The sequence below is a fragment of the Vitis vinifera genome, chromosome 5, assembly GCF_030704535.1.
Source record: "Vitis vinifera cultivar Pinot Noir 40024 chromosome 5, ASM3070453v1".
NCBI lineage: Eukaryota > Viridiplantae > Streptophyta > Magnoliopsida > Vitales > Vitaceae > Vitis > Vitis vinifera.
In genome coordinates this window covers 8,042,568-8,061,290 of record NC_081809.1, presented here as the reverse complement: position 1 = coordinate 8,061,290, position 18,723 = coordinate 8,042,568, and the positions used below count along the sequence as shown (strand labels likewise).

General features: G+C 37.8%; 1 protein-coding gene across 7 annotated transcripts in view; it reads left to right on the top strand.

The window, feature by feature from the left end:
• LOC100251064 (uncharacterized) overlaps nt 1-18,723 on the top strand; it is a 46,619-nt gene that overhangs the window by 14,409 nt on the left and 13,487 nt on the right. Inside the window, exons 2-7 of one of the 7 annotated variants that reach the window (XR_785791.3) lie at nt 3,062-3,205; nt 3,847-3,914; nt 4,041-4,091; nt 4,230-4,289; nt 4,461-4,913; nt 11,839-12,337. The exons of 1 other annotated variant lie outside the window; for it this stretch is intronic. Coding sequence is in view for 5 of the 6 variants with exons in the window: in XM_059736627.1 (XP_059592610.1) it covers nt 3,062-3,205; nt 3,847-3,914; nt 4,041-4,091; nt 4,230-4,289; nt 4,461-4,814 (677 nt within the window). In the remaining variant the exon portion in view is untranslated. Of the gene's footprint in view, nt 1-3,061; nt 3,206-3,846; nt 3,915-4,040; nt 4,092-4,229; nt 4,290-4,460; nt 4,914-11,838; nt 12,338-18,723 lie in introns of those variants that run through there. 5 more of the 7 variants (XM_059736627.1, XM_002281218.4, XM_010651780.3 and 2 more) reach the window with 5 other exon arrangements.

Sequence of the window (18,723 nt, the reverse complement as noted above, 5' to 3'; positions counted from 1 at the left end):
ATCTAGAGAGAACAGACGTAAAGATCTGATTTTTGGTGGTCATATTCACGTATTTGGATCGAAGAGAGCCCTAAGATGGGTTCAGATTTCGGCGGAGAGAGAAAAACAGTGAAACCACGGCTGTGAGAGGTGCAATCAATGGAGAAAAAAAGGTCGTGACGTGCCTGGAGAGGAAGAGAAGCAACACCCAAGCCTCGGGGATGGAGGGGGAGCCCTGTCGGAGGTGGCCGGAATGGCAAGAAAGCCAAAAACAGGGAAAAAATGGAGATGCAGGGCTCGGGGAGGACTGCCGGAGGGCTAGAAGGCCAAGACGGCGCCGGACGAGCCTGGAGAGGTGTCAGAAGTGGCCGGAAAGTGAGCCACGCGCCGTCACGCGCCGGCGCGTGGGTGATAGTCCGGAGGAGAAGGGCGGCGCGTGGGGGTGCGTGAGATGCCGGTTGCCGGTGGGGTTTCCACTGGCGTGTAGATCAGCCTCCGGCGGTTCGGAATATGTGGTCTTTGCCCGGAAAAAAGGTCGCCGGAAAATTTCGCCGGAAAAGGTTGCCGGCGTGGTGGAGATCCGACGACGATGAGGTTGTCCGGGGTGGTTCGGAAAGAGAGTGAGGGGACCGGAGTGAAAACATGGTCACTGGACGGTTCGCCGAAATTGAGTACACGGCTAAACCGAAAAATTAGGTTTTCTCCTTTGGCTCTGATACCATGTTGAGAGAGAGAGAGAGAGAGAGAGGAGAAAAACCTTATTCTCATTCATTGTAATCTTTACTTACAATTGAGAGATATATATATATACAAGGCTAGGAGTCCTAACTACCATACATGTGACCTATATTAACAAGGAAAGATAGTATACTATACATACATTATATTCAACAATTGCAATAGGTGCAATGAGGACGTTGGCCTCTACCTTGGTTACCACTGCGTCCTCCTCGAGAGGTAGTGTGAGAAACTAACACAGAAGAATCTGAAATGCTATCAGATGGCAAAGTCTGAGTGGACGAGATACGAAGGAGGCGAGCAAACACATCATCCAAGGACGGAACTGATGAACTACTAAGAATTTGATCGCGTACAGGCTCAAGATCCGGACGGAGGCCAATAAGAGTAAGGACCATGAAGAACTTATCAAGCTGTGTTTGTTGAGCCCCAACATCAGGAGTAAGAGGCATCACAGTCAAAAACTCCTCCTTAAGAGAGGCAATCTGGCCAATATAAGTAGATAGATCCAAGTCCTGTTGGCTGATATGGATAATAGCAGAAGCCACCTTATAAAGACGCTGGATATCATTCGTGTATAATCCTTTGGCCTGAGTCCAAAATTTAAAACAAGTTTTGTAGGCCCGAAGATGAAGAAGGATATTGGGATCAACTGATTGCCATAATACACTACATAACTGGGCATCTAGCTTTCTCCACTGTACGCGCTCAACCTCAGGGATATCTGCCTCCTGTGTAACTAAGTGATCCTCATATCCTTGTCCCATAAACCAAAGTTCAACAGAGGCAGACCAAGAAAGATAATTTTCACTGCCAACTAATTTCTCTGAAGTAATCATAGGAGATCCAGATATGACAGAGGAAAAAATGGAAGTTTTAGTAGCCATATCCACTTATCTGGAGAATGAAGTATATTTGGATCGAAGAGAGCCTTAATACGGCTTCATATGCTGCTGAAGAAGGAAAAACTGAAGAATCGCCCGTGTAAGAGACCAAATAGAAAAGAAAAACAACCGTGGCACCACCGGAAAGGTAGAAGAACACTTCCCAAGGCACGTGCAGGGATTGGGGTTGAGAAAAAATAGCCGGAGGACGCCGGAAAAACTGTTCGGAGGGCCGACGGAGGCAAAAGAACCCCAAAAGAGGCACGTGCAGGGCTCGGATGGCAGAAACAGGTATGAAGGGTGGCTAGTCGGCGTCGGGCGAGGCTGGAGGAGGAAGCGTGTCGCCGGAAAGTGGCTCACGCGCCCTCATGTGCTGGCGCGTGAGATGCAGTCGCCGGTCGGAAAAATGCACGTGGCCGACGCATGGGTGGTTTTCTGGCTTCGGTGCTTTGGGAAAAATTGGAGATCTCTTCTAGGCGCTCCTTGCAGTGTTGGAAAAAGACGTCGCCGGAAATGTCGTCGGCGGTGAATGTTTTCTGACAACGATTCGACCGATCGGAAAGCTTTGGGGTCTGGGGAAGGTGACTGGAATGAAACACGGTCACAGGAAGGTTTCCCGGAATTGATGACACGGGGAAATTGGAAAGAATTAGGTTTTCTCCCTTGGCTCTGATACCATGTTAAGAGAGAGAGAGAAGAAAACCTTGATTCTCATTGATATAGTATCTACTTACAATTGAGAAAATATATATATACAAGGCTAGGAGTCCTAACAACCATACATGTGACCTATATTAAAAAAAAGGAAAGATTGTACACTATAAATTCATTATATTCAACAGTTTGCAATTTGTAGCGGTGCTACTAATGATGTGACCTCCTCATTTAACTTTTTTTTTTTTGATAATCGAGGAACCTTCCATGGCCAAGCCCTTAGGACTCTCCATGGGGACCCAAACCTCGGGGTGCTGAACGAGCCCGTAAAAATCAGCACCGGGTAAATTAGGGTATCATCAGTTGCAGGATTCGAACCTGAGACCATGTGCCTCTTATTGGGACCACGCCTCCCAGCATTCACCCTGATCACGTGGTGCATAATCTTGTGTGTATATACATATTTGTGTGTATGTGTGAATGCGAAATTCAAGTATCTACATTATTGAATTATTAAAAATGACACTTTTGGAAAAGCATAATCAGTACTTGTTGCTAGGAAATAACTTGATGGACATTATTTCAGGAGATTCAACTTGTATTTGTTCTATAATCATCTTTCCTTTCACCCCCCTCCTCTCTCTCTCTCTCTGCACAGGTACCTATATTAGGGCTTATTAGGTCTTTACATTGTAATGTACAATGAGTGGTGAGAACCAAGGATTATTAACACGAATTGCATGCTGGCAAAAATGTTACTGTTCTACAAGGATATTTCTTAATATACATGTTTTTGTTTTATGAAGGCCGACTTTGGATTCATGCTGCTAGTAAGGTCCCAGATTCAGACACAATCAAAGCAATGGAGAATTTCTACAGGGAGATCTATGCTGTGAATGGGATAGCAGACCTCAAGTTTCCAGAACATTACCCAGTTTCAAGACTGTTAGGTGTTGCTAATGGTTTTGAATTTTTGGAATTCCTGACTAGATATGTTTTCATGCTCTATTATTAAAAACCTATATCTACATATCCATAAACATACACACATAATGTGTTTGCGTGTGTGCGTGTGTGTGTACATGCTTATATTTTTATATTTATATTTATTAAAACTGATCTGGCAAAGAAAAAAAATGAAGCAATAATCTCTTGTGATACCTTATAATAATATGTGGCATTCCATGTCTAAGTTGCAATTTGCAAAAAGAACTAGATTCTTGAAGGTATTTCTCTTATCTAAATTGAATTCATGTGGGTTCTTTGTTTCTTCTTTCTAATTAGTCTTTTTCAAAGAAATATTTTTATGTCCTTTATTATTATTTGACTCTCTCTCTCTCTCTCTCTCTCTCTCTCTCTCTCTCTCTCTCTCTATATATATATATATATATATATATATATATCTATCTATCTATCTATATATATATATCTATATAAAACCTGTTATCCACATTGTTGTCTGTTTGCAACAGTTGATGGGTGATTCGTATTTTAGTGGAAAGTAGCTCTCTTATTCTTATTCTTACTGAAATGCTAAGTTTTTCTGTATGGCATGCTACAATAAATCCAACAAGCTCTATTCTTGCCACAGGTTGTGTTGAAGTAGTTGGTTGTGTTAAATGTGAAGAGCTGGCGTGCTGGAAGGAGGTACCTGAAGGGGTGGGCATCTTAGAAATTTACTTTTGCTTTTTACTTCCCCCTGTCCCCTTCGTAAACTGATTAGGTACAGTTTGTTTTGTGTAATGTATATCCATTTTGGTTGGATAACCTAAACTCTATTTGTAGGTAAGGCTAGAAGCGCAAACAGAGTTTTGCTGGCTCTGTGAGCAACCACAGGCATGTGTTTTCATTCAGCTAATAGTATATAGTTTCTTGGAGAGTTTGACACTCAAGATGGTTAAACATTTTTGCTTGCTTTTTGGTATATTTTCTTTTTAGTATATTGATGGACTTAGTTCTCCTGACCTGGTGCAGAAATTAATCATACCATTTGAGATGCGCGGGTACCAACGTATTTATAACCTGGAAAGAAAAGTACAAATTGAGCACCCATCATTTTTTTTTCCCTCTCCTTTTTGTTCTTTTTCATTTATTTTTTCTTTTTTCATTGATGATTCTTTCTTTGCTATCGCATTGAAAGCAAGTCTAACTAATGCAATAGAGTGACTGATTTTTAATTACTTATCCCCCCTGAAATTGTTGCAGATATATGAGGCAGCAGTTAGGGGTCTTCGTCCTGTTCAAGCTCCACTACCTGTCAAGTTTCTGCTTCCAGAACCACAAGATCCTCTCTCTTTGAAACCAGGATCACTTGTTTCTTGCTTTGATGGCTCTAAAGCTGCTGAAGACAAGAAACCAGAAGGTCTCCTTGCAGCCATAGCTGGTGCACGAGCAGCTGCCACACAGTTCTCAAAGAATGATAATCACCAATCCATAACAATGCAAGGACAAGATGCAGATGTTTCCACAAGAACAAGGGAAGAATCCGAGGAATTTGAGAAGCTGGATAGTGAATTAATTAAGAGGGCTGATGCCAAAACACAAAGAAATGCAGAATAGCAACATGGGATCTGAAGGAACTTACCACTTTGGGGCTGCTGGAGGTGTTCATTTTCCTCCCTTAAGCTATTACTCTTATCAAGAAGTCACTATCTGCATGTCAATTATTTTGTTTTAGCAAAATCTTTTCTGATGTGTGAATTAATACTTATATGCATATTTATCAACTAAAAAGAAAGAACAAGGTAATTAAAAATCTTACTCAAACCCATTTATAGGACTTGCCCAAAACCCGATATATACTAGCTGGTATAGAAAGGCATTAATGGTTATATGAAGATCCTTAGAGGATAGAAGAGTGGGGATTGGTCTCTCATTTTGGAAAATGGTGCTAATTGGTTGGATTGTCCTTTTGTCAAAGAGGAAGTTCATAAAGCAGTCTTTCAACTAGAGAGGAGAAATGCTTAGAGCAATGATGACTTTTTCCTAGCTTTTTTGCATTAGGATTGGTGGGATGTGGTGGAAGAGAATTTATTAAAAGTTGTTTTATTGCTTAATAATTATGGGGTTATTAATTAGAGCACCAATGCTATTTTCACATCTTAGAATTTCAAATTTTTTACCCATTAGGTAACGAGTCTTCACAAGATTATAGCTAATCTTGTAAGTTAACTTCTGGAAGATGGTCTTGGGTGGGGTTTTTCACACTAGTCAAAGGAGTTTGTTGAGGATGGTTCTCCGTAAAGGCTCGACAGTGGAACTTCTAGAAAATTTCGTGAAAGGGTCAGTGGGAATGGAGGCCGGGGAGAGATCAGGGGAAAAGGTCACCTTTGAGGTGAATTTTAGTAGTTGTTTGGTAAAAGAGCACTCCTCCAATTGTATATCTTGTAAGTTGGCAAATTTCAATAGTTTCTTAAGAATGCCAGTTGATGGATTTGAAAAAGAGATCTTTTCCCTTGTGTGGCAGGCTAAGGAGAGGGCTTTCTGTTTTTTCATTGGGGGTGAAGAGGAAGTTAACCTCGATATCTTGGTTTGAGAGGGACCTCAGCAAGTTGGGATGCTTAGTCAATTATAAAAGCTCAACAAAAAAGAAAAGGGCTACAAGAGTAGCAATTAGGATCCAACATAGGTTGCATGATGGAGCTAAAAATCCTGTCTTGGAATGTCAAAGGAGCAAATGATGAGGAAAAGTATATGATAATAAAGTCATTGATAAGGTCTCAAGGGGTTGATCTAGTTTGTTAACAAGAAACCAAGGTTCAATAGATGTTCGTTCAACTGGTAAGGAGTTTAGGAGTAGGAAGATTTTTGAAATGGTACTGGAAGTTAGAAGCTTGATAGCAGGCATTTTGGTTTTCCAAGATAGTAGGGTATTAGAGTTAATTGGTAAGGAGGTGGAAGCATTCTTTATTGCTTGTCTATGAATTGTGAAGATAGCTTTGTCTAGGTATACTTAAGAGTTTATGGGTTGGTTTAAAGGGGAGAAAGAGTGGATTTCTGGGTAGAGTTGGGTGCCATAAGAGGCCTTTGGGATGACCTCTAGTGCTTCAGAGGATTTTAATATGGTCAAGTTCCCCATGAATAGGAGGAATTGCCTTAGAATGTTGTTTGATATGAGGTTCTTTTCAGAGGACATAGAGGACTTGACCTTGGGATCCTTCGCTAGTTGGAGGGCTATTCACTTGGAGTGGTGTTCATAATCTTTTGTCTTCTTCAAGGCTTGGCCATTTCCTAGTGTCAGATGATTGGTAGAATCGTTTTTCTACTTTAATCCAGAGTGTTTTACCTAAAGCAATTTTAGGTCACTACCCCATAGTTTTAGATGGAGGTAGGATAAGTAGTGGGAAAACACACTTTACATTTTAAAATATGTGCCCTAAAACAAAAGGCTTAAAAGATTTTGTGAGGAGTTGGTTGATGGTTATAATGTGGATGGCTTGTATGGTCATATTTTGGAAGTGAAGCTAAAGGTTGTCAAACGAGATTTAAAATCTTGGAATGAAGAAGGTTTTGGGAATGTCTCAACAAAAAACCTAGAGGTGCTAAACTGGATCAACTTCTGGGACTCAAAGTAGAGAGCAGTTACCTTATCTCTTGAAAATGTTGAGGCCAAAAGGTTAGTGGTGATTGAGTTTAGCAAGTGGGCCTTGTTAGAAGAATCTATATGTATGGGGGCAAAAATAAAGAGAAATTTGGTTAGAGGGGGGGGGGTGGTGTGGATAAAAACACCAAATTTTTCCATGAAATGGTCAATGCCCAAAGAATAAAAAACTTCATGTTTAAAGTTTGAGTGAATGCAAAATGATTGCTTGGGAAGCAAATATAAAGGAAGGGGAGTTTAGGGCCTTCCAAAATCTCCTATCTGAAATGGGCGATTGGAGACTCAACATTAATGGGATGAGCTTTGAAGTTATGCTATGTGCTGATTCTAGGAAATTGGAGTTACCTTTCTTTGATGAGGAATTTCTTGTTGCCTTGTCTAGCTTGAGTGGGGAGAAAGCTGTAGGGGCCAAATGGATTTATTATAATATTTTGGCAAATGAGCTTGGGGAGTTTTTTGATAATTGTTCCTTTGAGCAAAATTTAAATGTCACATTCTTGGTCTTGATCCCTAATATAGGTGCAGTAGAGAACCTGAAAAATTTTACATTGATTAGCTTAGTTGGGGGGTTTTTTGTACAAGCTACTGGAAAAAGTCTTGGCTAAAAGACTAAAAAATGTGGTGGGTAAAATAGTTTTAGTTTATTTGCATGCTTTTGTGGAAGACAGACAATTTCTAGATGTAGTTCTAATAATAAATGATGCTCTAGATTCAAGGCTAAAGAGTCCCAATAGTGGGGTAATTTGCAAGTTAGACATTGGAAAGGACGATGGCCATGTAAATTGGATCTTTTTGTTAACGATGTTGGATAAAATGGACTTTGATCATAAGTGGGTAAGGTGGATCAAATGGTACATTTCCACTACTAAATTCTCTATTCTAGTAAAGAGTGTCCTATTCAGTTTCTTTGAGAGCTCAAGGGATTTGAGGTAGAAAGATCCTCTCTCCCCTTATATTTTCATATTGGCAATGAAGGCTTTCAATTGAATTCTGAGGAGAATTAGATAAAAGGGGTTACATCTCAAGTTTCAAAGTGGGAGGAAGACGGGGGGAGGGGATGGAAGTGTCACATTTCTTGGTTGATGATGATACCCTATTTTTTTGTGACACTAATTAAGAGCATCTGTAGCATCCAAGTTAGAACTTCATGTGGTTTGAGGCAATGTCTGATTTAGAAATAAATATGGAAAAAAATGAATTGATTCTTATAGAAGTCACAAATATTAGGGGTTTAGCTTTGGTGTTAGGTTCTAAGGTAGGGAATCTACCCATTACATGTCTGGGCCTTCTCTTTGGAGCTTTCCACAACTTTGTAAAGGCATGGGAATTGGTAGAGGTGAAATTATAGAGAAAGCTCCTCGTATGGAAAAGGTCATATCTTTCAAAAAGAGGGACATTCACTTTGATTAGGAGCATGTTGTTAAATCTGTCTATTTATGTTATGTCTTTTTTTTTTTTTTTTTTTTTTCCATTCGTAGAAAGTTAAGCTTAAGGTTGGAGTCCATGTTGCATGGGTTTTGGTATGAGTGTTATATATGGTGAAAAACCAATTTCCAGTAGGATAACACTCGTGAATGAGTGTATTTTAAAAATTATTGAATAGGGAGTTGAATTTTTAACCTAAAGTTAACCTGTGAGATATCAGGGATAAATAGAATATCCAAAATCAAACATAAGATCAAGAGACACAAGAATTTTTATGTGGAAAACCCCCACACTAACTGTGGAGATAAAAACCCACGAGGTCTAAGACTGCAAAGCTAAATCCACTATATGAGATCAAGTCACATAGAACTCTTTGTCTGCTTTATTCTAAAGACTTACTCTCTAGAACCTGCAACTTGATTCATGTCCGCGATGCAACAATTTCAATTGTTCTAGTGAATACACCTTAGCCTTGTTGAAGGGATGTAGGTCTTCAAACAACCCAAGATTAAACACTTTGATTCCTTGATGAGAGATCGGGAATGGTATGACAAGTTAGGGTAAACCACTTGGTGAATTTCTTAACCCTAAAGGGTTATAATAGGGTTTATATAAACCTCTAGGCCGAAGGAGATTGATATTCTAAAGTTTCCAAATCCAATTTTCATGATTATCCAAAAAATATTCTTCCATATTCTGGCAGATTCTATATGAGCGCTCAAGTGCTAGTTAAGTGCTTGAGCGGTCCTAGCGCTTGAGCGCTATTTCTACCACTCGAGCGCCCCTAACTTTTCCAAAATATTAATTTCAACTTTTTAATTCAATAAAGAAATTCTGATCCACTTTTAGAAAATTTGACTAATTTCTGATTTTTTTTTTCATTAGAAATATCTAAGAAATTCTAGTATGATCATCAACCATCTAGTTCCTGTTATGTTCTTTATTTTAGAAGACCTCCAAACATCACTATGTATGGAAAAAAGATGAGATGGTTTGTATGGTTGAATTGGATAGGGTCATAGTTGTGAAAGGCGTGCCTAGGCTCTAGACGGCGTGACATCACCCTTTAGCGCCTCGCCTGAATGTAGGCGCCACCCCTTCACGGAGATGTTGATTAAGTGTGCAAGGCGCTCGCCTCTTGGCTAGGCGCAACGCCCTCAACAGGTGCACCTCTATCCTCTGTCGTCGTTTTTTTTTTTTTCTTCTTCTTCTTTTGGTCATCTTCTTACCCTTTGACGACGAGTTGTAGAGTGGCAAAGGGAGAATGATGAGGGTTTTGTTTTTTTAATTTCCTGAGATCAAAATGACGTTGTTTGGTTTGTTCTTTTAAAAGAACAGGGGCCAAAACGGTGTCATTTTTGGCCTGTTTTTATTTATTTATTTATTTAAAAAATTAGGCTCCAAAATGATGTCGTTTTGGCTTGTTCTTCTTCCAAAACCCAATATATGCTCGTTTTGGACTTGTAAAAAAAAAAAAAAAAAAAAAAAAGCCCCAGCCTCCCGAACAATGTGAAGAAGAGAAGAGGATGAAGAAGAAGGGGAAAAATAGAGGAAAATTTTTGGGCACTTGATTATATTATATAAAAATATATATGTAAAATAGGATGCGCCTCACTTTACTAAAGTTTGTGCCTTAGGTGTGCCTTGCGCCTGAAGCTCCAAGAGGACTTTGCGTCTTGGTGCGCCTTAAGTCTTTTAAAACTATGGATAGGGCTTGCAAACATGCTTGGATAATTGACAAATTTCACACTGAAAACCATCTGAGCTTTTAGTGAATAATGATGGAAAGAGTTTTTTGAGATACAAGAAACTAGGATGTCCTAGACGATAGTGCTATAACATAACATCACTATCTTTATTAGAACTAAAGACAAAAAGACACCATTTTTCACCAACTATTGGTTAAGGTTGTCTTTCAATATAATAATTCACTTTGAAGGCATAGAGTCCTGAACACACTTCAACATTGTCAATCGTCTTCCCCGAATTCAAATTCTAAAAAACATAATGGTTTGGGAAAAATTTAGTAACATAGTTCTTTTCATAAGTGAGTTTACTAATGGACAATAGATTGCAATCCAAGTTTGGAACCAAAAGAATAGAGTCAAGAGTTAGGTCCTTAGAGATGACAATAGAACTTGTACCAGTCACCTTTGAGAGAGAACCATCAGCCATACGAATCGTATCATCCCCAAAACAAGGTGTATAATTTTGAAAAATTGTGGCACTCTAGTCATGTGATCAAAAGCTCCTGAGTCAACAATCCAATGACTCACATTTTCCCTTTTTCTTTTAGGGCAGTAAGAAAATTACCTTTTTGAGCGAAGGATCCGGACCCGATGAAGAAATGGAGGAATTTGCCTCCTGTTGGGACTAGTTGAACATTTTTTGCAACAATTCCAATTACTCTTTTTTGAATGGACTGAAATGTTGTGGTGTTGGGTTGTCCTCAGTAGTGACATGGTGTCCTTGACTTTCTCTATTATTTTGAGGTTGAGGAGTCCTTGGTGACCATTCCGTATTTGGTTATGGACAGATTGAATGGGTTAGAATTAGCTCTAATACGATGAAGAAATTTGAGGGAGCTTTTATTTTTCTCTCATCTTTCAAATTGATTCTTGCATTGATATTTATACATGAATGACTGAGGTCATTTGCCTTAGAAAAAGAAATCTAATCCTTGATTTTAGGAGAAAGTCTCATAAAATCAGGAAATGAAATTAGAATAGGAAACAACTATATCACAACTGTGATACAGCTCTAACACAGCTGTACCTTCTGGATTTCCTCCGGATTTCCACAAATTTTGTTCGACTTTTATCGAGTGTGACATAAAGCACATGTATCTCAACAGGGATTAACAATTTGAGGCTACTCCATGGCTTGTGCTTTTTCATGGAAATGGTATCTGTTGCAACACAAGATCTTCAGATAATTGATATCCTTGCTGGACTAGGAATTAGGTTGATGGATTCATGCTACTTCATAGATGAAAGCTAGGGTGCCTCTCTTCAGAAAGTTTTCCATTTGAACTTCGTACTCCAATTGTTAAGGGTTTTCATTTGAATTATGTTAGAGAAAGAAATGGATTATGTGTGAAAATGTGAAGTTTCACCTTCTTAGCTGAATGGCCAAGTCACTGCCATGGGTCTCTTAAAGACAGAATGAACTTCTGAAACTATGAACATGGTTGTTTGGCAAAGGAAAAAAAAAAAAAACAAAAGAAATCTGGTCGCACAGACTTGTAATTACTTTTTTCTCTCTTTTTCCAGGACCACTTTTATTAAGATTGCATGAGACCATGATGTATGAATGCATAGGATAGATTGCCTATATGCATGACAAATGTTTTTTGAACGAATGAATTTCCACTGTGGAATAGCCTTTAAATAATCTCATCCAATTTGTTCCTGGTAGTATAGAACTCAAAGGTACCTAGCGGCTGGTTTCTTTAACTTGGTTGTGAGAGTTGTTCGTCTTCTATTATATTTACCTCCTGGCAATCCATTTTTTGAGGATTGATTTTTATTTTTATGTTGGAATTAATTGAAATTGCAGATTTTCACTTTGTTCCCTAAGGCAGTGACAATATGAGTGGCATATGATCGCAGGGAGAAGTAATTGAAAGTCAGTGACAATATGAGTGGTGTATGATTCCAGGGAGAAGCAATTCAAATCTTAAAGCCTGTGGAATTTATACCTGCTTTATTTAATTTTAATGTGTACATATGTGAATACTGGTTGTTGAAGACTCTGGGAAACCCACACGACCTTTGTGACTTACTTTCAAGGTTCTGATCTCCTTAGCAACTGAAGATAATATTGGAGAGAACCCTGTACAATATTTCTAATACATTCCTATGGTTTCCTGGTTAGAATTGAGGCTTTTAGGAGTACTTTCATATTTCCTGATGGGGAACTGGATAATAATTTTATCAATTTCCTTTCTTATGTAATAATGGCTATGAATAATTTTCCTTGTTTGGAAAATAAGTTTCTTTGTAGTATGTGGTTCTCTTATGGCAATATATGTTATGCTAATCCATTTTTACATTAATTTATAATATACTACTCAATAGCATAAGAAAGAGCATGAAGTTTGAATAGCGCTGATGCCTTTGTGCCTTTGGTCAACAATGGAATTACTCTATTATTGCCTGGTGTATTAAATTCTGAAAATTTTGGTTAATTGGAGTGATTGAAAATCTTAAAAGAACAAATGTATATATGAAATGTAATAGGTACATCAAATAGGTTGAGAATGAGGAAAAATACGCAAGACGAATTACAATTTGGTAACTTTAGCTAGAATATAAATAGTTATTTTACAGTGATGAAGCTGAATTACACTGTATTACTTGCTGATTTCTGAATTGAGGGCAACCAGGCTGACTCAAGTGGTCTTCATGCTTTTGGACAAATCCTAAATGGCATCCTGCCCATCCATGTGACTGACTTAGCTTGGTTTTGAAGCATTGTGTCATAGGTTGCATTTATTATGCAAACAATAACCCAAAACAAACTTTTACCTGTTAATTCACCAGCCCCTCTCATCCTGATTGGTAGAAATACTATATTCTTTTCCCTGGTTGTTGAGTTCAAGTGGTGGTTGAACGTCACATGTAACAATATTGTCTTTTGAGCAGAAAAATGTATGTGGGGATGATTTTTTGATAGGCATATCTGGAGGTCAATTTCTGGGCCCTGTTAGAGTGTAGTAACTCATGGTGAAATCCCATGATTTAAGAACATATGCTGTGCATCCAATTTGGATGATACTTCATGCCTTTTGGCTGGGCATTTAGAAAGACAGAAATTAGAGGTCTGAACATTGAATGATTTCCTTGCAGGATATGAACATGGAACTCTTAAAATCTTTATTTGGTTGGAGTAATTGCTTCAGGAGTTCAAGGGGATTTGCTTTTTGGATACATTTTTAATTGTGTTAAGTTAATAGTTAAAATCTTGAAGGTTGGAGCTTTTTGCATGTATATGTATACTATCTGTTTATGCTGGGTGAGGCCTGGGCAGTGGGTGCTCTCCCTAATTTGGAATATAAATATCTAGTTATAGGAAGGCTTTCCTCCTTGGCAGCCTCTTCTTCTTTTGGTTCAGTAATTCATGGTGGATGTAAGAAGTTCGATCTGCGATAGGTTGGTTCCTATCAAGAGTTTGGTTTATATATTATTACCCAGTAGTGAAGCTACTAGTTCAAGTGTTGGTTGAACTGTAAAAGATTTGGTGGATTTAATCTTATTGTACTAATAAACTGCATCGAATGTGTTTGCAATTTATTGTTGGACAGTGCATGTTATCTCTCGCAGGCTGGAAACATGCCTTTAGCTTTTAGCAGGTTTGAAGACTGAAATCTTGGAACTTAACCTAGGAGAAGGCAGCTTGGTACCCCTGCTCCGTGGGCCATGCATGGCTTGTCTTTTTCTTATAGTTCAGCTTGATCTTGAAGGTATGCACAAGTACATTCTATATTATATGGTCTATAAAGGTAGCCATAAAAAATGGAACATGGAGAAACCCCAATTTGGACTTTTATTCCATGTTTGGTTCTAAGAAACTGTAAAGGAAATAATTCAGCTTTTAAGGAAAATGATTTTCTCATGTTTGGCTTTACCTTGGAAAATATGAAAGAAAATCAAATATAATTATAATTAGTTAGAAATTTATGATTTTTAAATCATTTAAGCTTTACATAGAAAAGGAAAAATAAGTGAAAGAAGTTTGAAGAAACATGTAAAAATAATTTGTTAACTTTCAATCTATTTTTATTTTTTTTTCACTTTTTCTTTCCTTTTAACTTCCATTGTCTCTCAAGTTTTTCAAGAACCAAACATAGGGCTACAATTTCAGTTTCAAACCAGCTAACATGCTTCATTGGTTAGTGTTGACATACAAAGAAAAAAACCTATGCAATATCTCCATAGGAAGATGAGTGTCATGTTCCCTGTGATAAAAAAATGATTAAAGTCACTGCTATATAATGATTATCAGGATTGCAAATTACACTGTCTTCTTTCCTCTCTCTCACTATCATGCCTTGATGCTTATCATGATTCATGAACATTATGCTATTTTTTCTCGTTTTTATTTGAACATTATGCTATTTTTCCCCTTTTTCTTTTTCTTTTTCTTTTGTCAGGTTAAGTAGATACTGGAATGGAGAACAAGAGGCCAAGTGTGATCACACTGTACTGATCTTCACTTTCAACCATGGAATCCTGGTGGGTGGTGTAGCCAATTGTCAAACTTTTCGACTCAGTGGCATGGAAATAGACCAAATCAAACCGTCACCCAAGAGAGACAATAACATTATTTTGAAAATATTAGGAGGAAGGTCCTATATAGATCATATGCATAAATACACGTCCCCTTGAGATATAGTCTCCAACCCATTATAAGAGGCCACTCCTATCTTCTAGTCTTCATCATCAGATCCCAAATATGGCTCACACATACTTGCTAGTGCTGTTCCTTGGGGTGATGATTCTCTCCACTGCCTCTCTTGCTGATTACCACAAGCCTCCAGTGGGAGAGGAGCCACCACCTGAAAAAAGGCCACCACCTTATGGTCACTACCCTGGGCCTTCTCTGGTAGAGAATGCCAAAGATTCACACAAGTTTCCCAATGGAGTGAAGTTTCCCAATGGAGTGAAGTTTCCCAAGGAGAATGCTGAGTTGCATGGGAAATTCGAAAGGATGAAACCTGGACATCCAGATTAAGACGAAATCAACTTCTGAGAGAAGCTGCCTAGACTACACAAGGCACCCCAAGCCTCTACCACCTAACTATTCCGACTTGATATGAGTAATATGTAGAAAGAAAAGCTGGAGTCTCACATCTTCTCTCTTCTAATTTAGTGTCCTATGGAACAGGGAATACTACTAGTATTGGGGAATGTTTCATACGTCTAACACTCATTTAGTGCTTGTAGGTTGCTTGTAGCTTATGAGCATGTGGGGCTTTATCTGATATGTGTGTATGACAGTGAGCAAAATCCAATAATAAGGTCATTATCCTGTGAATAGATTTTGAATTTCGGCTCTGAATAGGCTTATTAGCTGCACTTACTATGCCGACATATAGAATGATAAACCATGCAACATGTCCTGAAAATGATGAGAATTCATGGATGTTTGAAGTACAAGGATTATGTATGTTTTGCCCAGTGTGGCAGTAAATAGCTTGTTCATTTGTGATATGTCGCTCTGGCCAAATAGAATATGACAGCTCGTCTCATTCCATTTGCCATACAAAATAAAAGCTTTCAAAGAGATGTTTACTTAAAAAAAAAAAAATCCTTCGATTTTGAATTTGGCAAACCACCTAAGGGATAGAAGCCACCGCATTATGGATACACCCCTGGGTACTCACCTGAACGAGAGAAGAGAGTGCCAAAGACTCATACAATCCACCACAGAAGATTAAGCCTCCTTCAACTCGCGCAACGAAGCTACCATCTCCTGAGAAGAAGCCAAACTCCTTTCCACATAGCACCCCACAAGCCTCCACCTTCCACTCATCCCAACTGAGTGACTTTGGCTAATGAGTAGTAGTAGTAGTAGTAGTAGTAGTAGTGGTAGTATGTGTAAAATAAGTGCTGCAGTGCACTGATATCATCCCCTTCTGTGAGTTGAGGGTATGCTATGCATCAGTCACTGGGAACTGTTGGGAAAGGTTTGTGCTTTACTTGTTCTAGTGTTTGTGCCTTGCTTGTAGGCAATGAGCATTGACATTGTTTATTGCATTATATAGAGAGTATCGAGTGTTACCAGTAGTGTAGTGCTGTTAGTTTATAATTTACATTTCCTTTCACTGGACTACGTATATTTCACTATGTTAATTTGATTTGGGAACCACTCATAGAGGCTAAGAAATCACAATTTACTCAAGCTGCAGGGAAAGTTTGCTTGCTATCTTAATTCTAAATGTCACATACCATGGTTAATGAATGCTGCATACATAACCATGCGTACTCATTTATCTCATCTAATAAGGAAATCCTGCAAACCTAGATGCCTTGTGTGTCGAAAATGAGAAGCACAGGTGAATTAATGTTATCATAATCATAATTAGCAGATGGATCTGAAATCTTAAAATGATTTTAATATAATGAAGAATGATATTTGATTTGTAAGCATAAAAACTTGTCATTAGGTGAGGTGGTAGGAGGCAGTCAAAACCTAAACGACCCCAAATCTTTAAGCAATGATTTCCATCATGTATTGGTGCTTAGCATGAATATAGTGCTGATTTTATTCTGTTTTTTGTTTTGTCAAGTCATGTGGATGTTGGAATAGAAACCAAGATGCCAGGAGGGTTGCAATCCAGGGATCCACCCTTTTACTCTGGAGCCCAGGAGGTAGGTGCATTTATCCAACTGTGCAACTCAATGGCATGCAAATGGTCTGACCCACCACTTAGGGTCACCCAAGAGAAAAGATGTTCCTTTGATGTGTTTCCAGAATAAATCTATGATATCCCACATTCGTGAGGGGAAGAAGTTCTTTTATATTTATAAAAGTTGCTTTTTTTTACATGGAAGAGAGTCGATCCAACATCAGTGGCTTTTTCTTGACTTATAAGAACCAGTAAAACTTGTGTGAATAAACTGAAATAGAGCAAGCAGGGTTGGGGTTATGCAGGGGAGGTGTAACTAGGGTTTCACATTATTGTTCTTATCTAAATGCGTATGATAATTCAGATTTGTCCAATGAACACATTAAAAGCATTGAACCCAATATGAAGCCTTTGTTCCATACAAGCAATGTGAACATTTACCATGACATGGAACAGAATTAGAGACAAACATAACATCAGAAAAAGGCAGACCATACATGTTCCCTTGATTGTCTTCCACTTATTTTGTTTCTCTTCCTTGATGTGTGCCATATACACTCTACTCTTTAACCAAATATAATATATGCTTGTTTAGTTAAGATAGTGTTTATTTTTTTGACTTTTTATTGAAAATAATTTGTTTTCAGAATTTAGGTGGTTTGTTTTTCTACTTTTTTTTATGACTTATTATAAACTTTTTACTAAATAGAAAAAATAAAATATATAACTTTTTCTAAATAGAAAAAATAATATTTTAATTTTTTTTTTACAATAAATGTTTTGCTCTGTTGACTCTTTTAGAAAAAGTTTTTATATTAGTTATTATATTAGTAAAAACTTTAATACTAATTACTAATATACAAAATAAAGATAAAAATCAATTGGCACAAAAAGTCATACCAGGTTTTAACATGATACAATCAGCTATGTTTATATATATAAAATCATTTTACTATATCTTTGAATATATGAGATACAAAAAATAAAATAGATATCATAACTATTGAGCCTTAAAATATCTTATATTTACGCGTTGAATCGGGAGCCTCACTTTACATACTCATCTCTAGCTGATAGCTTTTTTCTTCTTATACTATATTAAATTGTCAACAACTTTCCTTACAAACATATTTCCACAACGAATCAACATTATTTCAAATATTATATACAATATACTTTTGTTAAAAAAATATATCACGTAGGATTTTAAGTCAATTTTAACTGCATCCTTAGTGGCAATTAAAGAAAAACCAGTGTTTACATGGGAAATTTTGACTTGAAGCCTACTGGCGCAAGAGCTTTAGAAGAAACTGTCTTGATCATGTGGAAATTAATGTATGTCTTGATCCTGGCCACATGCACTACTCTTTCTTGATCAAATATAATATGGTTGTTCAGCAAAGAAAATCATGCTGTCAGAACTGGAATTTGAATATCCTTTCTCTCCATTATCATGTCTTGACTCTTGATGCTTAACACCAACCCACGTACTGTCTTTTTTTTAGTTTTTTAGTTTATCAGGCCATAGAGATGCTGGAATGAAAATCAAGAGGCCAAAAGGGATCTCACTTCCAGTGACCTTTTATTTAACCATCGAATACAAGAGGTTGGCGGTGTTGCCATTTTTCCAACTTTTCAACTCGGTGTCTTGTTAACGGACCCATTTTTCCAACTTTCAAACCGGATCACGTAGAGAAGAAAAAGATATGTTTCGGTGAAAGATTTCCAGAACAAACCTTCTAGAAGAAATATAAAATGACAGGGGCCCCGCCCATATATTTTAGTATTGACTTAAGCCCAAAGATGATGACATGGAATAGCTTCTAACGATACAGATCACATTGTCCCTCCCTTGAAGGAGGGGCTAGAGAAAGAAGCATATACCCTCTTATAATGCCAACCATTATAAGAACGTCAGATAATAATCTATGATCATTACTTATCCGATGTTCGGATAAATGAACTCAAATATTTGGAAACGGCCCTTCTTAGAATTTTGTAGCATTCATTAATCTGAAATTAAAAACTTCAGAATGGCTCACATTGTTGCATTGCACCGAACGCGCAATCTCTATGTGTATCTTTTCAAA